Here is a 22,875-nt window from a genome sequence, read left to right as displayed (position 1 = left end):
TATGATCCGTTCATATGTTGAGTGAGTGCCGTTCGAATGTCTTTTCTGGAAAGAGGAGAGGGAGAGAGGATGACCGGATGCCTATATGGATGATGGCCTTTCGTGGGAGGGGTAGAGGGAGGGGTAGGGGGTGGCAAAGGAGAGCATGACGGTCTTCCGTCAATTTCCGTTTTCCTCCTCCTTCCCACTTCTCTTCTCCTCAGCGTCCGTCCACTCTAGAGACGGAGAGCCTCCGGTGCGGTAGTCGAGTCATTTGTGTGCTCCCTTGGGCAAAGCGGAGTGAGCCGCGTCGTCTCGTGGGGAGGAGTGCGAAGGGAGCTGGTGGAAGGGAGAGAAACTCTTCGCTCGAGTCCGGACCTCTCCTCTACTTCTATATAACGGAAAGTCTTTCGATGCTTCGCGAGTTCAGTCATTCCACATGTTAACGGTTGGAGCGAGAGAAGGGAGGACTGTATGTGTATGGCCATTTCTCTCTACGAGAACTTCGTCTCCTCAAACGCGTACGTACGCGCGCACGCTCTATGTACTTACTAAATGGTTAATGTATGTGTGACGGCATGTGCCATGCGCTCGAGTGGGCTGGTACATATTGATGTGTAAATGTGCACGGACGGTGTGGGAATTGAACGGACGTTTTGGTCTGTGCCTCTACCAGTTTTGTGGTGAAGATATACCGAGTTTATTTTGTCACCGGTGAGGTTTCGTTCCATCTTTTCCTCAGTTTTTGTTTTTTGGTTCTCCAATTCGCTCCGGGTTTTGGACACGGTGGATATTTTCCAGTGGAGAAGGCTTCTGGAGAACGAAGGGGTGCAGTGCAGCTGTCCTCGTTTTGTTATGACGGGTAAGTGAGATTCGCAAATCGTGAAATTGCGTGGAATAAGCTTACGTTGTGCTTCAGTAGCGTGTTTACTGGTGTTACATTTTTCGAAAAGAGCCCTGAATAATACTCGTTGTCGTATTCATTTTCGGTTTGCTTTAGCGTAGACAAGTGGGTTCAATGCGCAATAATTTGCAAATGAGTGCATTCGTCAAATTGTGCAGATCATGTTGCTCTGGATTAGTGCTGCCAGCACATACAATTATTACTGATATTTGTGTCCCATTACGTTCTTAACTGTGGCTTGTTAGTTATAACAAAGTTATTAATTGCGTGGCGATCTTAGCGCTTAATCTGTCATTTATTTCGTTCAAACCGTGATATTATCAAAAAATATAATATTTGACATATTCTTCCGGTGATGCTATCCTGGATAAGGGTGATTTGAAAATTAAAGAAACGGTTGCTCTTGGTTTCGTTTTTTCCAAGCCTGGGTCGTTAATTGTTTTTGAATGGCTTTTTCGCGTTGTGGCAACACTTCGTTCTAACCATGAAAGTTATCGCAATATTCCAGTACTACTGATTGCTTTCGTCTTGCTTTTAACCAGTTTAACGAGAGAAAACTATTATTTGCGAACGAGAAAAGTTTTTTTTTTAGCACGGATCACATTGCATGCCGAAATGTGGATTGTTTCGTGTCACCAAATAGAATTAATTGCGAGTTATAATTTATTGATTGTTTCCCTTAATATGTTTTGCAATTTTCCATTTCTACAAACTCCACAGTCTTCCCTTTTGCCAGCAAGTAAATTAACGTAATCCTGAAATGACGCTAAAAATGAATATGGAGCTTCTTATGCTCTGCAATTGGTTCATTTAATTTTGGTTTTTTTCTCTTAGGTGTGAGATCAATATTTTAGGAATCATCTTTCTATTTTGTTAACGGGTAGTAAAATGGATAATAATACCGTTTTAGCTTCACTTTTTTAATGGTTCCGGCAATGTAATTCCTTTTGTGCATATATACTGTCTAATACTATCTCGCGATAGGGAAGCGATTCTTGGATCCTATGATTAAAAGAGATCACAAATCGATTTGGGCTAATTTTCAATCTTTCCTCTGTTTTCAATCATGATTTTGCTGTAATTTGCGGCTTAATTTAGTTTCACAATTTCCCTTTTCGTGATTTTTCCAGGCTCAAAATTACCGCCTTCGCCTTACACAGGGATGGGTTTTTCTTCGCGAATACAAGGAAATTCTGCAAATTGGCTTTGGCTGTTCCGGGCAATCATTTTTTCCCTTGATATATGTACGTACCTTGTTCGCTTAGTGTACCATAATTCTTCTTAACAAGTCTAATGACCCAAATGGTCAAAGTGAAGTACATACTCAATTTCTTTAAGCATAATGTTTTCTCTTGATGAACATTTAATCATAGAATAACCGTAGGAATTTTTTATAGAATAATACACTGGCTGAGATGTGTGTATGAAGTAGAGGGAGAGGGTGGACGAAGTGCTAGATATGGTGGGTGAGGAGAGGAAACTTCTAAAAGAGATACGGAGGAGACAGAAAATGGATGGGAGGAGTAGGTACTAAGCGGGGAAGGGATATTAAAAATCATTTTAGATGGAGAAGAATGTTGAGTAAGCGGGTAAGGGATAAAATAAATTAGGATTTATGAATATCGTTGAAATTAATTGGCTTATTGGGAATTAAAAACAGTTTAATTGGAGAGGGGACGTTGGTGAATCGTAAAATTCTCCATATAAACCTACATTAATCGGTAGAAATCCTTTTAACCAATGCGGTTCTATCCGTGTCTCCTTGTTGAAGCGTCTGCAGTAATGTTATTTTTCTGGGTCTTGGGAAAGGCTTTGTAACTAAATGAACCATTCCGGAGAGGTAGCTCTGAAGCTAAATCAATGATAGGGTTTGTCATTCCATTTTCCAAATAACAGCTGTAGATGCCGCGTTTTCTTCTCATAGTTGCGAACTTGAGATCCTTGTGATAAACTATTGCACAGTAGCATATATTTTCTCCATATGCTAGTAAAGATAAGAAAAACTTTAAACTCGGGTGTGGTTATGATTTCACTTGCGGGCTGTCCGGCACAGATGACTCTGCAACACGGTAACTTTGGCTCTAATGTTCCCTATCGTTGGAAGGCATAGCTCAAATGATCTCTAGGTTAGGGCGTTTAAATCATCTAGTTAATTAGGCGTTATCGGCTTTACAGCTGTATCCAGGGAATTGGTGGCTTTTGGCTAGCGTATGGGTCAAAGTGTAAAATTTTTTCTCCATGAAATTTTTCTTTTCTCCACAAAACTTGAGATGTCTTGAAATTTATTTTATTTGATGTTTGTAATAGTTATTTTAACGGGCACGCAGGAGTAGTGTTCGATGGCGTTCTTCAACTGTTCGCCATTTTAATGGGTCATACCCAAGGGGACTGCATAGAGGAGGCCCAATTTCATCCGATAAAAGGCTGATTTCTGTTGCCACTTCGGTCGCATTATAATCAGTTTTCAAAAACATCCGCAAATTATACTTGTTTAACGCATAGTTTTCTCTTCAAATAAATTTAATCCCATTCAGAATACTCACTACGTACAAGCAAGCAAAAAAATAAATATCATATTCATTGAACTATTTTTTTTCACATGCGCACGCTTTAAAATTTAGTCCGAAATTTTTAATCATAAAGGGTTGTAAGTTACATGAAACATGATCATTTTTTAGTATTGTTTACTTTGTAACCCATTTTTAATACCCAATGTTTGGGAGTAAAGAACTATATTCAATTGACTAATTATTAATGCGGTGATTGAGTGCAATGCGATCCAGTTTTTTCCCAATACTTTGCAGCATAATATTTTTAGCTGCGAGGAATAGTATTGAAAAATTATAAATGATATATAATAAATCATTATGTGTATTAATTTCGGTTTAATAGCCATAACTATACCTTATTTCCCCGTAAAACTCGGATCTAGTTGTCCGTCAGCGACGCGAGTGGTGAATTTGGTAAACCCATTTTAATACGTGATGTGTGGCAGCACATTCAGAGGCCGACTTGACAATTCTCTTTTTTAATATTTGTGGCCGTACCAGTGAGTCTCATCTGATGGGAGAACAAGCTTTTAGTCATCGGATAAGAACCGTATATCATTCCCTGATTCTCTTCCCATCGGTAGATCATATCGGATCTCCAGTTCAAGGCCTAACCTTGGCTGGTTTTTTTTCGCATTCGTGGCTTATGAGAATGGCCCAAATTTCTGCTAATTAACTGGGCCACTTGCCTACATTCATGGATGGTCGAAGGTGTGTGACTAATGTCTGAGTGAGGATAACTTATATTCTGAATTAATGGGGCGCAATGTGGGCTTCATTTTTTCTAGAATCCAATTAAAGTTTATATTGTTAGCTTATCAGGCTTTAGAATTAAATTCAGTTTTCTCTGAAGTGGGATGAAGTGCCTTTGAGTTCAGAAAAAGTACCACACGAGTCGTTAAATGTACTCAGGTGAAGGTAGGATCTTGCGAAGAATAGCAATGTTCTTGAATTAAATGAGTATTCTCTACGAGATAAATACATGAAATACTTTTAGTACCTAGCAGCTACTTAGCACATAAATAGTAATTTTATACCCAAAATGTGTAGCTCTATGTTAGTACAAATTTAATACATCGGTGGGTAATTTCTATATATTTTTGAATATGGAAATCTTTTTTCTTTGCATACAGCGTTGAGAACTACCAAGAAATCATAGTATAGCTTAACACATATTTTACTGCTAACTTTTGTGTTGTGTGTTGCACATTTTTTATCCTCCTCCATACATAAGGATTGCATTGATTTACTTATAGTTAAAGTGAATTATTTTGACTAACGTTACTGATGAATTTGTGCAAATTATACTTGTTTTACGCATAATTTTCGCGAAGTGTTCTCTTCAAAAATATTTAAACCCATTCAGAATACTCACCACGTGCAAGCAAGTAAAAAAACTTCTCAAATAAATATTATATTCATGGAATTAATTTTTTTCGCAGGCGCATGCTTTAAAATTTAGTCCGAAATGTTTAATCATAAAGGGTGGTAAGTTACATGAAATATGATAGTTTGTTAGTATTGTTTACTTTGCAAATAATTTTAAAAGCCGATTTTAATACCCAATGTTTGAGAGTAAAGAACTATATTCAATCGACTAATTGGAATCCCTTTTTTCGTAAATTTTCAGGTAGAAATAACTTGTTTATCGGAACTCCACCATCATCTCGGAGGGCTCGAGTTCAGGTGAAGCATTATCAACCGTTTTTAGTAATGAAAAAAAGCGCTTGCCTCCCACGCATTTAGAAGCCGCAGTTGAACAGCAGACAATCGTCTTCGATATTTATGGTAGTCGTATTCCTTTAAAAAGCTTTCCCGCAGCAACTCAATTGCTCCTTCGTCTTGTGGTGCTACAATTCCTCCACAATCACCCTCTTCCCGCCGAACAGTATAGCAGTTTTTTGCGCCAGAACCCACTTAACCTGGGACAATGGTAAAAAATATTGGAATAAATCCTTGTTGGTTTTCGGAAAGCTCATAGCTCCACTAATGCGTTTTCATGGTTTCTCCTCTACGGCAGCCGGTATTTTTTTGTCTCCTTCACGTTTTTGTGTCGTTTCGGCGGCAGGCAAAAGTGTATGGCATCAGCGAACGTATCCACTATTCAAGAAAGATGGTTACGGGACTCTTTTTTTTATTAGTAAAGGGATGGGGTGTAATCCATGGTGAGAATTGTGGACATAAAATATAAAGCCTTCAAGATCTGTCGAGGTTTCTCTATCATGACGCACTTGACGTGAACAAGGCTTATGATGGTTCTCTCTTTGCTGGCATTAGTGCTGGATTCTATAATGGATTTCCGCCTCTTACCATCCGGTGGAGTGAAATAAAACTATCTTGGAGTGCTCCTCTTGATATCTCGTCGCGTCGCGGTTAGGAAGTCTCTTCCTCTTGTCATTCCATTTGCTTGGAAAACCTTACCGAGCAATTTATATACCATTTTAAGTAAATATATGTTTAAACTGGCATCTATTGTAGTAGAATATTTAGAGTGCATCTAATATTTTATTATTATACATATTCTTTCCCTGGTGTTCTCGGAAAAATACCAATGACGGGCAAGGTCAAGACATTGGCTGAATATACTGTTCCTTCAGAAAGTCTTACAGATAAGTCTACATCCGTGTAATATGACGGCCTTTTGTATTTTGTGCATGGTGTTATGGTTAATTTTTAATTGATAAATTCCCATTTTCAGATATTATTATAATAGGATTACGATGCTTGGAAGGATTTGTACACTTAGTTCTCCATTTATACTTCTCCCAAGCAATCTCCTGAACTTTTCTAATGTACTACTATCCTTCTTTATCTGCCGCAAGTACTTATCCATAGGTCTTCCTAGGGGACTTGAATTTCTTTTGACTTCAATTTCATCTCTGGTTTTCTTCCATCAACGATTACATCATAGCCCAAATGTTTTCATGAATTTCAAACTACCAAAGTGTTTGAGCTAGTCATTGAAAAGTAATATCTATTGCTGCTGTCAACCATCTTCATCTTAGCAGAGAACCGAGACTTGACGAAGGCCCATCCCTAGCTTGATGACGTTTTTGGTTATGTGTCGTGGACTCGAATTTCAAGTTTGATTTCTCAGACTGTTCCCAAATCTCATCGTTTCTTCACCTCGATAAGCCGCGGAGGTCGCACGAGAACAGAGGGCCTTGTCTTAATCCTGCGTCCATCTCACAGCCTTCCCGACTTCCGTTACTCCTCAGCTAACTCTTTCTTCTAAAATCAACGATTTTGTCACGCCTGTCACGACTAACAAGGAAAACGTTTTCAGCTATTCTCTCGGCGAAATCGTCACAAATCGTATATCCACCAATGAGTGGGCATTGCAGCACCTTGTAGTGAAGCCATTTGGTATTCCTCTCATCCGGAATCTCGATAGTTGCTCGAATTCGAGCTATATCTCACCTCCGTCATATTGAAGTAAATATATTTGTTTAAATTGGCGTTCATTATAGTAGAATATTTCGGGTGCGTCTAATATTTTATTACTATATGTATTCTTTCTCTGGTGTCCTCAGAAGACTACCAATGACGGGCAAGGTCAAGACATTGGCTGAATTTTATTAAGTCTTCAGAAATTCATATCTTTGAATTTTGCCGTTTAGTGTATATATATTTTGTTCGGCCCCAGTTTAAAGAAAAACAGGAGTACAAAGTATAATTAGAATGGAAATGAAATGCCATAATTAACAGTATCATTTTTATACTTAAAATAACCAAGTGAAACAACCCAAATTTTATCTAATTGCTATTGATAAAAAAGGCTAGGTTCGGCAGGAGATATCCGATAGCATTACATGAAGCTTATCATTGATGTTCATTTTCCTTTTCACGTTTACATCGAACGATAAAATGTATAGACGTCCTTCAAAAGATGGCGGCTTTCTGTTGGAAATACCCTCAATTACGGTTTGAGGACATCTCGCGGAAGCAGAATCATGAGAGCCTCAATCATAGCGCGTGAATTTTTTTCAGTGATCTCTTAGCTACTCATTTGATCTTCTGGAAACTCTAATGGCATGATTTCGTCAAAGGAAGCCAATTAGGTGGGAAAAATTGAAAACTCATCACAACGTTTCCAGAATTCGACTGTAGGAGAAGGATAACATTTAAAAAATAACAAATTTAGTTTTGATTACCCCTAACGTTCAAGACAAAGATAATTCTCTCTCAAATTTAAACCTTTTGTAGCCAGGTATTCATTTCGTCAGTCGTCAACAAGAGTCAATTATTCTTATTGTACTTGCATAAAAAAGTGATTATCAGTTTCACACTACTGATGCGACGGCATACTTATTAAATCCATACTTGATAAGGCGGAAGAATTCTTCTTTTCGTCGTATGTTACTTAGCTAATGGCGCAGTTCGCTCTACTTTGTAGAGCCAAATTGCTGTACATTTTCTCAGTAAATGGCCCCGATAGTTGTAAAAAAAATTGCCAGAACAAGTTATTCCTATTAGCTTTAACGGAGCTTAACAAAATTGCCTCATACGTCAGTTCAATCTCTTTCTGTAAAGTGGCTCAAAGTTGGAGGAAGTTCATAATTGTCCTATGAGATCGTTGTCCTTGAATACCGAATGAGATCAATATGAAGTTCAATTGATAGTTGGTGTATTCGGAAATACCCATAGCCTTGATGAATTATCCCAACCTATCCAAAGCTACCTTCGGTACAGTGGGGTGGCAAAGAATTTCGTTAGTGGGAAATGCAAGGGGGGGAAATATTTGAAAAACGGGTAGTAAGTAGAGGCTTAAAAATAATTTTAACTCTTTTCATAGTCTAAAAAACCTCATTTGTCAAATAAATCTTTTGTAAATTTAGGATTTTTCAATATTTTGTTTTCTTTTATAAAGAAAAGTTATTGTAATTTCACATTTTTTGGGGGATGGGGGTCCGGACCCCCCTGAATTTCCCCTCGATATACCATTGCTTCGGTATGAGGCATCATATTTAAAAAAGCGATTTACCCAATTTTAGCTCGTAAGTGAAGCATGAGCGAACCGGTATGTGACACGTACGACCCACGCGGACTTTTCGCCTTTCGCCGAAAATTAGCGCCCCACTGAACTGTATCTTTTCCGCACAAGTGCCGGACTTTCACGCCTCTCTCGCCCAGCAAATTTGCCATATTGGAATGGAAACGCGGCAGAAAATCGTGAGCTATTTAAATTTGGCACTCAAATGTGCGCGTTACCGGATCCCATTCGAGTCCTCCTCATCCGAGGAAGGTGAGCGGTGCCAACAGGTCGATCTCATTGTCTTGGTCATGAATTTATAGAATGTCACGGCAATGGCACTTCAGGTCGCTCAACTTCCGCGACAATATGGGACAAGGTCGTGCCCCGTCTGCTTTCCGTTGTTCGGGAGAGATGTGGTCTAAAAGTGTTTGCCCCGACCTTCAAATTTGTCTTGCGTGACTGTTCCCGTTCCTGATTGAAGCTAGTGCTCCCCAAATTTAGGGGCGAGGTGTAGCATTTTATAATGCGGGCTGCACCTGGCAAATTGTGCCTAATTTTGATAGGATTTTTTTCTTCTTCATAGTTTTAAGAATTTCATTACCTAGAGTCATGCTTTTGCAGAAATTGTGTTGGCTCCCCGCGGTGGCGTAGCGAGGGAGGAGGTCCGGATCCCCCCCCAAATATGAAAACACAATTACTTTCCTTCATAAGCGAAAACTAAATGTTGAAAAATCATGAATTTACCGAAGATTACTTTGACAAATCAAGTTTTTTAGATTATGAAAAGTGTTCAATTAATTTTAAACCCTCTACTTAATATCCTGTTTTTCAAAAAATTTCCCCCCTGGTTTTCGACCCCCCCGAAAGAAATTCCTTGCTGCCCCGCTGGTTCCGCGTTTCTCATCAGCGGAACACACGAAGTGAAGAATCGTTTACAGCTGTAAAATGGGTGAATTGTTCGATGTGCTAAAAATTAAGAATATTTATACAAATGTAATCGCTTATTCACATCTTGATGTTACGTTTTCTTCATTTTAACCAATATTTAGTTTTGTCTCACTATTATTTTAAGGAAATTGAGCGTTATTTTATTGAGAAACGTTTATTTCTCATCATCAGTTTGTCAGCGTGAAAAACGGAAAAAAGTATTGTTTTTCCAATGATAAAGGTAAAAAAAACAAGATGGGTATTTTATGTCTTGAGTTTATTATATTGTACGAGTTAAAATGTTCAAATTTCCTTAATAGTGCTCAATTCCATCTGAAAAGAGTAGTTATTTTAATTAAAATTCCATTTATGAAACTTTGTATTTATATTCAACTCGGAATCAACTGACTATGCGTGAAAAATCCATTGAAAAATTTCTTGACACTGAGAGACATGGTCTTTATATACTCAACTCTTATTTTAAAGTCTCCTATTGAACGAATTCTGGCTGTAGAACATTATCTGTCGCAGGAGGTAGATATCTTACGTGACTTCCGGCTGCGTTCTGGCTGGGTGGTAGTGTCTACCCGTGGAAAATCGCGGTCTGTATCCTAGATAAACGGTAGGGCAGCATCACGAAATTTTCTTAGTTTTTTTGGTCAAAAAACTAGGCACGGCCCCCGTACGTTAATAGCTACTCTTCTCGTATCTGTGAGAGAATCTCTACGGTTTCCCAGCTTAGTGGGGAATGGTGTTAAATGATCTCAGAGTTGAGAAATACTTTTGAAGTCCAAGCGGCGTTATATTGAGTTCGTGTTTTCCCGAAATGTTTATTCGTCTGGTTCAGAGAGAGGTGGGATGACGGTGCGCCCATCGCCGCGGCGGTCTTAAGATTGACTCCGAGAAGTAGGTAGTCGCTCTCTCGTGAAGGACTTTGGTGATACTTTATTTCCTCTCTTCCAAGTGAGCGGCTGGAGTGCGTAACCCATTAATACGGCCACAGAAGTTTTCGACGTCATCAAATAGGAGATTCTTAACCCTCTACATCAGGGGTGTCAAACTCATTCACCTTGGCGGGCCACATTAGCCAACTCATACAGCTCGAGGGCCGCATATTTCAGGACCAATAACAGGAGAATTATATAAAATACTACCGCAACTATATTACAATTATTATTATTTAAAAAGGCAACTGAAAGAGAAGAAAGAGTGTATTTACTTTAATCCCTGGCACTAATACTCCCAGATACTTGAAACCTCTTTGTCTGTACAAGTGCATGAAGAAATGCATGTGGGTAATATGGATGAAGTGCCAGTAAGTTTTGATCTTCCAACTGCAAGAGCTGTAAATCTTAAAGGAGCAAAGGAAGTGCCGTTTGCGATTGAAGGAGTCATGGTGCCGCGGGCCGCGTGTTTGACACCCCTGCTCTACATCGTTGAGAATTTACAACAAAAAATTTTAACAGACCACGGCGATCTATATGTCGACAACATGGTACTAAAAATATTTTGTGCTTTCGCGGCGAATAGACTTAGTGAAGACTTCTCGGGATCACCACCGAGTCAGGAACTGCATAACTACCGACGTTTCGATGCCCGACTCGTAAGATATCTAACTCCTGCAACAGATAATGTTCGACTCTCACCGCCCTGAGGACGATGGGCGAGTCAGGCATCGAAACATCGGCAGTTATGCAGTCCCTGACCCGGTGGTGATCCCGAGAACTCTTCTTTAAATGGTACAAAAACTTTCGTTGTAGGACATCATCGCTGGTCAACCATGATTGGTTTTCTGCAACTCTCCACTCAATTCTCCTATCAGACAATCTGTTCACACATACATATTTCTTCTATTTCACATTCCTATTCACATATTCCATGTATTTCATTCGAGGCCTTTCTTTTTCTTTCTTTCCATCAACTTGTCCCTCGACGATTACATTCATCAGGCCATCATGCCTCAAGATATTGCGTCGTTGGTATTAAATCTTCCTGAATCGATTGTATCTGGGAAAAGAAAATTCACTCGATATGTTCTAGTCTGATACATTATTTTCAACTATGTTTCCGAAACTCTTTTGTCAGCATCAAGGCTGTACCGCTTGCAAGGTGAGTTAAATTCAGAACCGCCGATATTATCAATTCCTCCACTTTATGATTTTTTGTCCTATTTACCTATTAAGCAAATAGCGAAGGCGATACTGACATCAGGGACCACATGGTTGCGGCTCTACTTCAATCGTCATTACAGACACTATCAGGGTTCTAAGTCTAACATAAGTGAAGCGCGAGATAGCCCATAGAAATTAACTGGGGTCCCTACCTTCACCGTGTGATATCACAGGACTGTGGCTTACTATGCTTAATACTATTACTATGCTTTAGCCTGATCTTCTTTCCATTTTACTAACCTCCGGGATGAATTACTAGGTGAGCAAGGAGACTTTTTTTATCATCATTATGGTAAACGTTTTGACGAAAAGTGTCTTCGCTATCAGTTAAGACATTGTCTCTCAATTCCTGATCACATCTGCATTAGAGTATTTATATTTGCTTCAATCGATTTCCGGCTGAAAGATATGGCTGGAAACATATGATTTGGTTTGACCAACGAATCAAGTAATGTTAATAATTTAATCATCCGCGCTAGCACTAGTAAATGCCAAGATGAAGGCCCAAAATTTTTTCAGTAGATACTAAAGTGGATATTCAGCACTTCATGCCTGTCATTGGGGATGAGAGATAAATTTAACTTCATGGTGATAAAGTAAAGTGAGAATTTATGAAATATATTGATACTAATGGACTGTAATTGCTAAGAAAGCCCCTCCAAAACCTTCGAAAGACACCCCAAAAGACAAAATAAACCGGAGAACAACGGCATCCATGCAAAATAATTAAGATACGACACAATTTTTGTTCAAGAGCTCAACGCCTGATTTTCCCTAGTTTTGTAATGGAAAATTTCTGCTTTTAAGGTAGCATTTATTAGATTTGGGGAGTTAAATTTATCGAAACATGAGTTGATAATTAAATATATGTATTCATTTGAAAAATTATCGAAAATATAAATAAAAAGTTTTATGTAACACCAATTAGTCAAGAGTAGGTAGTTATCAAGGTCAGCATTTAGCAAAGAGTAGATCCCTGCTACATAATAAGTTCGGCATTTATGATCTGAGCTGATTTTGCACGCGCATTTCAAAATAAAAAAAAGTTCACCCATTTTTAATAGAAATAGATGCATAGAAATATTCTTTTATAATTATTATCGACCAAATTTCATACGTATCGGGCCTATTGCGTGCATTGTATGGATTTGCCCACCGGTGCGGATCATTATCGTAAAGCGATGGTCCATTGCACACTTATAGAAACATGCGTATATTTCATATTTGAAGACGTTACGTCTGCAAAATGAACGAATCCTTGAACTCTTTCCTCTGAGTGAACGAGACCGAAAGGAACGGGTCCGTAAAAGGAATCAAACCCCTCCACTGGTAACCAGACATCCCATCATCAAGCTTCCTTTTTCTCTTCCTGCTAACTGCGCGACATCCACTATGGCCGTGACTCTTACTTTAAGGAGAGTGCGTTCTTTTACCCTCTGAAAAAGTCTCGTTTCCGCCGAGCGGCTTATAGCTGTGTCTATCTGCCCCGTTCTGTTTTCCCCGTTTCTTTCGAATCCTCTCTCGGGCGAGTAAGCGGGATCCATACGGGGAATTATTGAGTCCTCTCCGAGACTACCTGGAATAAGATGGGATCTCTTTATTCGTACCACCGTTTTCCCCTGCTCGGCGGCTGTGGTTTTATCTCTTGCCGTCAGTCAGAACTTCCGCTTTTCATGTTTTCCTTGACCGTGAATCATATGCGTAGCGGAGTGACCTCCTCTTAAAGAAAGTTTTCACTCCCTCCACCCTGAATAAAAAGACGGATTATACATCCGTCCGTTTATGTTATTGCGTCGCGCAGGCGACACCTTCATCCATGGAATCTGCTTTAAAGTTCCGAGTTTTAATAATTATTATTCATGTTGAAAGAATTTTATTTAAACTTTCCACACAATGTTCCCCCACCCCCATAGATTTCAACAACAATGTGTCTATGGGCGTACCCAGGATCAAAACAATTGGGGGGGCAAGCCCTGCGTTCAAGTAGTAAAATTTTTGCACAGAAAAGTTTAATGAAACCAATATTTTAAGAAAATTATGACAGCGTTTTATTAGTATACGCAATTATTTGCTTGAAAAAGTAACGATTTTTATTTTAGTTACATGTCTTAAACTAATATCATTTTTCTTCAAAAGTAAATTTGTTTAAAAAGTTCGTTATGAGCTTAATTTACTTTCGCTTCCGGGGGTAGCTGACCCCTCCTGCTTACCAAAGGGTACGCCCATGAATGTGCCAATATCAAGGGATAAGAGAGAATGCAAAGTAGTTCATTTTTAATGTGTTTAACGTACGGAAATTCCTCGGAGTTTTTATTTCCTTCATTCCTTTCTTCGTCATTTCACTTAACTTCAGGATGGGAATGTGGAACTTAGTCATAGCACCCTAGTAACTAAAACATCAAATGATAACTCCAAAACTGAAACACAAGGCTAAAATTATGGCACATCCAAAATGAAATCCAAAATTTCAAACAATAACTAGTAAATATTGGTATAATTAATTAAAAATGCATTATGTATGAGTTGTTATGAAGTTTCAAGCTATAAGTAAAATTGGGCATTTCAATATTTCCACTGAGTTTCTCTCGGAGGAAATATTGCAATGTCCAATTTTACTTATATTAAGAACTACCACCACATTGTGCCTAGCATCGTAAAAGTAAAATAAGTTTGAAGCTGATTAAATTTCACTTTTGGGGAAGGGTTTGCTCCCATAAAAATTCTTTTGAATTGCAAAAGAGAATGTGTAGTTTTCTCAGATTCATTCTTGCGTTTTGGAGTAATAATTACGTTCGATTACTTGTGCTTAAGAGTATAAAAACTAGAGTTTTGGTACTCATTTAATGAGATATATTGTTTTGAAAGTTTCAATATTCGATTGAGCTGCATACATGACACTAAAAGTAACAAATTCGGTTCATATTTTTCACCCTGGCGGCCCCTCGTTCATCGGCTGGAATTGACAGAATTTCACCGTTATTTCTTGAAATAAACACATTCATTGGAATGAAATCGATGTAAACCGAAAGAAATACATGAACAATTCCACACCTCATTCCGCGTTGCTCAGTTTACCCATCCCATACTTATTATTCGGTCGTGTTGTGAATAGCGGTCTCTCTGTTAGAGTCTTCATAGTATGTGAATCCAAATTAAAGTCTCCTGAACACGCGCCGCTAATAGCCCTGGTTTACGGTTTCCGGTCGTCCTTTCCATGCTGTCTTTGGGCGATGGCTATTTTGTCAGCCATCTTAATGGGTTCTTCGGGTTAGAAGTGGCATGGAGACACCATTAGAATGACTGGTTGAATGTTGGTCCTCCCAAAATGACACGACAGAGAGGATTACACAAATAACCGTTTACCGGAAATAATAGTTTGTGCCCACCGTTTCTTAATTTTATGTCTCCTAATTGCCCTTTCTCTATTTGTATCCCACTTTGAGTCTTAGCATTGAATCAAGGACGTTATGCATATTCCTTCCACCGTTTGACTTAAAAACTCCGTCGTTGAACGCGCTCCTGTTCTGAGCCAATTCCATAAATTTTATTGGCCGTGAATTATCTCTTTAAAGTTAACTTTAATATTACTTTCCTTGGAATGATATGCAAAGATATGCATGGAGGTTCATTTAGAATTGAATATGGAATAGCATTAGGACTACGGGTATGAAATATTTTATTCTTTTAAGGAATTAGGTTCTTAAATTTATTTCAAGTTCTAATTTACTATTGCAATTTTTCGTAAAATTTCGCCTCTTTACTAGGGGTCATTCGCGATATGCTTCATGACTATATGCAGCGTTCTTATTCCCAAAAAACACGTATTTTTCTTAGTAGTGAACCGAAAAGACTCATCCTTCGTAGCTTGATCGAGGAAAGGAGGGCATTCCTTATGGTATTCTTCGTATGACGTTCTGCAGAGATTGATTCCGTCCGTAAGAAAATTGTTTCTAGCTGGCCAGCAGCCAGTCAAAATTGTTTTTTCAGTTAAACGGAAAATAAGGCGCGAAAGAAAAATTTGAATTGCAAGCTGATTTATTGATTATTATTTTTTTTATAAATTAAAATTATTAATCTTTTTATCAAAATTGCTTGTGTATCCGTATATATTTACCTCTTACGATGGTCACCAGTAAAAACAGTATTTTGGAAAATTCGGAGAGAAACTGGAATGTAGCACCTACCAAAACATAGTTTAACTTATATTCAGTATAATTTAAATTGTATTCTTTGCTAAGCATGAAGCAATCCTTGATAAGCATTTGTATCGAAAAAAAAACGATGAACAATAGAATTATTGTATTTTCAATTAATTTTATTTTCAAAATAAAATTTTAGCCAGTTTCGTAATAATTTTGGAAGATAATATATCCTGCTTATTAGTTAATATGGTAAAAATGAGGTTTTCAAAATATTTTTTGAAGAGATTTGTAATTTTCATTTTTGTGAAGCTAAGTTGAATTTTAATTCTAATTAATTTAATCCTAACCAATAGTGAGGACATATCAATACTTATCGATAATTCCATAAACTATCCCAAGTCTCCTACTACCAATTTCATGATTGATGCGAAGTATTGCGTATCGATTGCTGGTGCTGTGGTGTGATATTACGCCTGTGAACAAACTCTTAGACCTCGTCACTCTCGGCTCACTATTAGCCTTAAAACGAAGGACGTTTAATAAATGGGCCGATACAAAGTGAGACAGAAATGGAAACGGTTAAGAAACATTAGCAGCCGGGGCAAAAAACAAAACGAGGAAGGAAGGGGCCGGGAGGCACGTAATTGCCCCGCGGGCGTGGCTGGGGGCGGAGCGGACTTGGTAGGTACTCTTCTCCTTCTGCTCGTGCACCCGCTTGGCGAAATAACAGCGCAGCGGAGACGCTCGGAAATGAAGTCTTGTTTGGAGAGCGGACGTGATGGATGCCGTCTCGAGAGGAGGAAAAGAAGAGGAACGGCCGGAGTGAAAACTGGGCTCTCGATATTTGAGGAAAGCATCGGAAAATCTCAATCTGGGTTTACACATACCTTGCGCGAAATAACGCAGTGTCATGTTCCACAAAACTTATTATTCCGACCCTGGGTTTTAACCTCTAGATTGTCATTATAACAGTGTGAATAGTACAGTAGTAAAATGAGAACTTTGCTCTCGATATTTGAGGAAAGTATTGGAAAATCTCAATCTGAGTTTACGCATACCTATTGCGAAATAAAGCCCTGTGTGATGTTCCACAAAACTGTATTATTCCGACCCTGGGTTTCAACCACTAGACAGTCATTATAGGAGTGTGAATAGTAAAGTAGTAAAATGGAAACTGTGCTCTCGATATTTGAGGAAAGCATTGGAAGATCTCAAATTGGATTTACACATGCCTAATGCGAAATAATGCACTGTGTAATGATCCACAAATCTTTATTATTCCGACCATGGGTTTCAACCATGAGGCAATCATTATAGGAGTGTGAATAGTAAAGTAGTAAAATGGAAACTGTGCTCTCGGTATTTGAGGAAAGTATTGGAAAATATCAATCTGGGTTTACACATGCCTATTGAGGAATAAAGCCCTATGTAATGTTCCACAAAACTGTATCATTTCGATCCTGGGTTTCAATCACTAGACAGTCGTTATTGTAATTACTCCATCGGCGAATTTAGGGGGGGGGACACACGGGATTACGTTTCTCCCCAAGACGCTTAAAAATAGACAAGATTTTGAATACTGTTATCATTGCATTCGTTTTGTTGTACGTATTTCGGAGCCTCAATGATTTAATTTATTGTTAATAACTTCCACATTAAAATAAAGAGAATATTTCATAGATTAATTGTTGTACGCTGTTTTTTAATCTCGAATATGAGAAGACCATTTGCATGTCTGGCCCTTATGCACCCCCAGAAAGAAATCCTGGATCCGCCCTTGAATATCTCTATAGTCTATTTAGTAGTTGCACCCCAGGATCGGAATAATGAAGTTTTCGGGAATACTATAATACAAAGTGAGTTATATCGAACTATATATGTGTGTTTCCACTAACATAAGTGAAGCCTGAAGACGAGACGGGTGGAATGAAAATGCTCTTTCGATATTTGAGGAAAGAATTGGATAATCTTAGCTGGGTTCACATAGTGCGATGGCTGATTTAACTACGCAGACAAAAAATATAATTATAGATTGATATTTTCAATATATTACCTTTTGGGTATCATTGATAAGCGTAAAATGGATCATTCTATTTTCTGATGCCAAATTAAATAAAAGTATTTGTTTCAATGGATAATTGGAGTATAGTGCACCAAAATTTCCGTTAGATTTAGGAAACGAACTTTTGTCGTACCACGAATGAAAACATGAATTATGATAGTATATATGCATTATCAAACTTTGCTCGAACTATGGGTAAACTTTCAATTAATTCATTGTTTTCCGCTCCTTGCTAGCAAGCATTTTATGCCCAAACACACTGCTTTACATTATCTGTGGTCCTGGAGGAAAGAAAGAATCTTTTGGTTTACAGTACATCTTTTCTTTCTACTCCTTCGACTTCAGAGGCCATGACCCCTATTCGGTCCCCCACCCACCAATAGCCGGCGGGTGACGTCAGAACTCTGGCAGAATGATTTACCACTAATGCATGCTGTGATTTATTTGTGGGTACCAGAGACAAAGAAACAGGCATTCTGGGGATGTGCAATAAGTAATTTGTCTTTCCAATTGTACACGTCACCCCTTTATGGAAGAGTGCATTCATATTATTTTTTGGCGTGCTTAAGCAAAAGTGTTCGTACTTTTTTCCTCAATTAAGGGTACTTTTTTTACATTCTGAAGCCCTTTTTCCAGTAAGAGTCTTATTTAATTTTATTCATTAACCTTTTTAAATTATTTTTCTGACTTAAGTCCAAATTTTATTTTCCGTTTGCTTTCGTAACTCAACTAACTTATCTTCATTTACTAGAATATAGGTTACTGGAAAATAGCATACACCTCATTAGATTGTCAAGCGCTGTGGCAAGGAAGACAAAGAAACTTTTCCTTTATTTGACCGAGTTTAACAGAATAATTCATTTTCTTGGTTGAGGCTTTCCGATTCATAATTGATTAAACAAGGTGGCGGTAGGGTGAATTTCTTGCCTGGAAAACCCAAAGTCACGGGTTCGAGTCCCACCTGGGTAGGTTGCCCCTATTCAGGGAATGAGCGTTTGTAATGGTCCTATGTTGTTGTTTATTAAATACCTCCGCTGTAAAGGACTTGAATAAGATTTTCTCGGGGCGGTGAAGGAAATTTAAATAAATACATAAAAAAACGACATAGGGGGGTCTCGAAATATCAAGACAACCCAGTCACGCGGTAAGAACCGAAAAAATATAATTGAACTAATTTTTTTTTTACTAACAATTAAGGAAAAACTTTCTTACAAATAGGTTTTGAAGTCGCTGTTTGGGAAGATGCGTATGCTAATCTAAAAACCTAGAAAAATTTAGATATAGATCTTCATCCTGGGTGAGGCTTTGTTAATCATTCTGGAAGAGTATACAACAGTCCATCGTAACTTGTCGTATTTGTTATTTTCGGGAATTGAAAGGCGTTTAAAACTTAGATTTTATCTTGAACTTTTCATGGCACATAAACTATACTTTTTTTCTATACCTAAGTTTTCATTTGTATCAGATTTGTAGATACTACGTCTGATGTAAAATTTTGCAGATGTAGCTACAGGAAAATGTCTACAAGGATCTCCTCTATTGATACTAGACATCCTTTTCCTCAACCTCGGAAGTCAGTGTATTCTAGTTAGAGCTCGTCTGAATGAACGCGGGTGAACGTGGAGGAAATCTTAATGAACTTTTGGCAAAATGAATGAAGGTCGGATGAGAAACTTGGGAAGGGCACACCGCTCCTTCGCATCGTGATCTTCACGTTTTTTTTGGGCGCCAGGTCTACCAATTACGAAATATGAGTCGGCTTTAACTCGAGGCTCATAATTCCTTTACCTTTTTCGAGCTCTTTTTAGCGTTCAAATAACATTATCTAATTTCACGTTAAAGAGCAGCGTGACCTGAGCCCTTTAACTAATAAACGCGATGTGATTGCTTTGCTGATACAGTTAAGACCTTCTAATGGTTTTAAATTTGCGGAAGTTTGCCAAGAGGGCGGCACGTTGTCCTGTTTAAATCCACCACAGTTTTTTTGCCTTATTTTCTTCGTAAAAAGTGATCATTCACGATATGGTTTTAAAGCAAATTTCATTTGCACTATATTGTATTTCTTTTCTCTAAATGAGAAAATTTTGATCTGTTTTCTCATCAGTATTCCAGGGAAATGAGTGATGAATTTTCCTGACGATTTTCAAGAGAATTAAAGCTCAAAAACATTCGAAATTCCAGGTTTCTGGTGTTTTCATATTTTTGGCTTGTAATTGCTGTCAAAAGTAAAATAATATTTTAAAGCTATTATTTGAGCAAAAATAAATATTGATCACTTTTTTAAAATACCGGTGATTTGCCCAAAAATTATTTTTTAAATTTTTAGGGGCCACATTATTCTAAGTGTAAGTTATTGGCTTAACTTACACTTAGAATATTCTTATAGGAGGTTGAATAATACAGTTATATGTTTTATTGAATATCCATTGCCACTCCTAGATTGAATAATGTCTTTAGTGTTATTTGTTGCCTCTAATTTGTGTTTTACATTGGATAATTTAAAGAATTTTGGGCATGATGATAATGCCTACTCGGCCGTAATCTATCGGTAGGCTACTGCCACAATGCAGCGTAAGTTGTATTCCATTCCTTGTATTTCATCCGTGCCTTTCTTTGGACAATTCGAACGATGCTGAGTATGGTGATCATGTCTGCGTAGCCGTAATATACAAATAGGATACAGTCGCAATGCAGCTTTCGTTGCATTCCACCGACCGTATCCTCGTATTTCAGCCATTATATGATTTGTAAGGAATGCTCATATGCATCAGTAATTTTTTAAAGTTATCTGTCATGGTTAACCCTTTCACTGCTGTTCAATCTGCGGAAACCTTCTCCTCACATGCGGCGAAAATGTCAAAATGCGTCTCCTGGGCCCATGGAGCAGGTACTTCCAGGATGGGTGTGGTACACCCTCCGAAGGGTCGCTAATCCGCGGCCCTAACCTTGACGAGCTCACCCACGCAGGACCGTCTCTTAGACCCTACCAGCGGGGGGCCTACCTCCCGAAAAGGTACCACTCTGACTGCAATTTGAAAATCAATCACTCAATCCAATCATCAAAAAATGATTGTTTTCATCGCAATCCTGCCAATCAAGCAATCAAGTACGTCTTTGAACCGTGTCTCTGCGATGAAAAATAACGATTTTGTTAACTTTGCAACAAAACGTGGCTGCGAACCACCGGAAAATGGCCATTATATCAAAGTTAACAAAATCATTATTTTTCATCGCAGAAACACGGTTCAAAGACGTACTTTATTGCTTGATTGGCAGGAGTGCGATGAAAACAATCATATTGTGATGATCGGATTGATTGATTGATTTTCAATTTGCAGTCAGAGCGGTCACTTTTCCGGAGGTAGGGCCCCCGCTGGTAGGGCCGATGAGACGTTCTTGCGTGGGTGAGTTCGTCGAGGAAAGGGTCCTTGTTTAGTGGGTCCCTTCGAGGTGCTTCGTGGAAGTGCTGACCGTATGGTAGGGAGGAAGAAAAAGTACGTCCACCGCAGTCTGTCGTGCGGACGTACTAGGTACGTCCACAGCAGTGAAAGGGTTAAATTTCCCTTGTAACATCTTTTGATGCTGATAGTAATGAGGGTTTTCCAATAAGTGCAGGACGTGCATGCTGGGTTTAAATAAATGGTCCCGCTGACCGCATCATCATATTTCCACTCCCGTGGAGTCAGTGACTGAAGACCGACGTTTGGGCGCGTCACTGGGAATGCTTCTTCCCAGCACGTCGTCGTCCCGAAGAGAAGCCGTTACACGGTGGGATACCATTCCCTTTAAAAACGTATGGCCATCCACCCACCGCCAATAATCTTTCCTGCAGCAATCTCCGAAATGATTGGCCCGGCCAACCGACCGACTCATCTCTTCTGGCCCGGTGTATTTTTCATCCGGGACACCCATACTCGACGAAATATTTTTTTAATCCGAGGGTCCAAATTCGAGTGTGTTATTCTTGGAGGAAGATGCGTAGTCGACCCTCTTTCGAGCGATGGAAAAGTCGATGTCATTGGGCACCAGGGTAATATTTAACAGGGGCGTAGCTAGGACGATGTGTTCGGGAGGGGGGGCACGACCCCGGGGTGGTCAAGGTGTTGGAAAACCCTCTGGGGAAAATGTGAAAATTTTTATCTCTATAAATCACATTTTATGCTATTTTAGCACTTAAAATTGTATATTCGATCGGTCGTAGCTCTGCTGAAACACGTCAGTGAAGTAGAATAAATTTTCTCGATGGGTTAATATTTTTCTGCTAAAATTAATCGGTTATGTTTCCCATTTTGTGGTGTAGGACTTTTGGAAAGAATTTGGAGTGAAATAATTAGGTTGACTTAAAGGAACGCGAGTAGGAAAAAATAATATCTCCTGATCCTGTATTTTCCAACAGGAAAACTACAGAGGTAGTTATTAAATGTCAGTATTAACAAAGTAAACTAACCTTGCAGGCAGTGTGAGAGAATATTTACCGCTTTAAGTGACATAATTTTTCAGTTCATTATTAATGTATTCTACCGATTGAGGTAGGTTTCCTGGGAGTACTTAAGAAGCATTTTGGCTGCCTCCCCTTCATTCATGTACTTCCCTCTTCAATTAAGAATAAGGCCTACTCCCTTTAATTCTTTTTAATGATCCTATTCTATTCCTTCCTCTCCCTCGTTTACCTAACATTCTAGTGTGTTCAACAGTGTTTTCAACATGCCCTCCCCGCTCAGTACTCGCTCCATCCACACCTTTTGTCTCCTCCATATCTCATCTAGAAACTGCCTTCCCTAACTCACCATGTCCAGCACTTCGTTGTTCCTCCTCCTCTTCGTCCAGTGGCGGATACAGATGGGGGGCGCCGGAGGCGTGCGGCCCCCCCTTGTGGGGCCGCCCGTATTGCCAAACATTGCAGAACCACAATTTTAACTTTTTTATATCATAAGATGTCATTGTCTTATATTTTAACATAATAAATTTAATCAAAACGGAATTTGGTGAAGCGACCGACAGCTCGAGTCATTCGATCATTGAGAGAAGACGGAAATAGCCTGCTCTTTACGGAAGATTACGAGGTGTACATGGCTTATCCAATCCAACGGACTTACTGCTGTACTTGAGGTGCCCTCCTCAAAGCGCTTTAGCAGGGATTAGGCAGCGCCTGAAAAAGCTAATTCA

General features: G+C 38.8%; 1 protein-coding gene across 1 annotated transcript in view; it reads left to right on the top strand.

Annotated features, from left to right (window-relative positions):
- Nucleotides 1-235: 235 nt before the first annotated feature.
- The window catches only part of LOC124164164, a 115,362-nt gene continuing 92,722 nt past the window's right edge, over nucleotides 236-22,875 (top strand). Inside the window, exon 1 of the mRNA XM_046541364.1 lies at nucleotides 236-841. Within this exon, the coding sequence (XP_046397320.1) occupies nucleotides 835-841 (7 nt within the window). The 5' untranslated portion in view covers nucleotides 236-834. The remainder of the gene's footprint in view (nucleotides 842-22,875) is intronic.

This window comes from Ischnura elegans, chromosome 8 (assembly GCF_921293095.1).
Source record: "Ischnura elegans chromosome 8, ioIscEleg1.1, whole genome shotgun sequence".
Taxonomy (NCBI): domain Eukaryota; kingdom Metazoa; phylum Arthropoda; class Insecta; order Odonata; family Coenagrionidae; genus Ischnura; species Ischnura elegans.
This window is presented reverse-complemented; position numbering and strand designations above follow the sequence as displayed.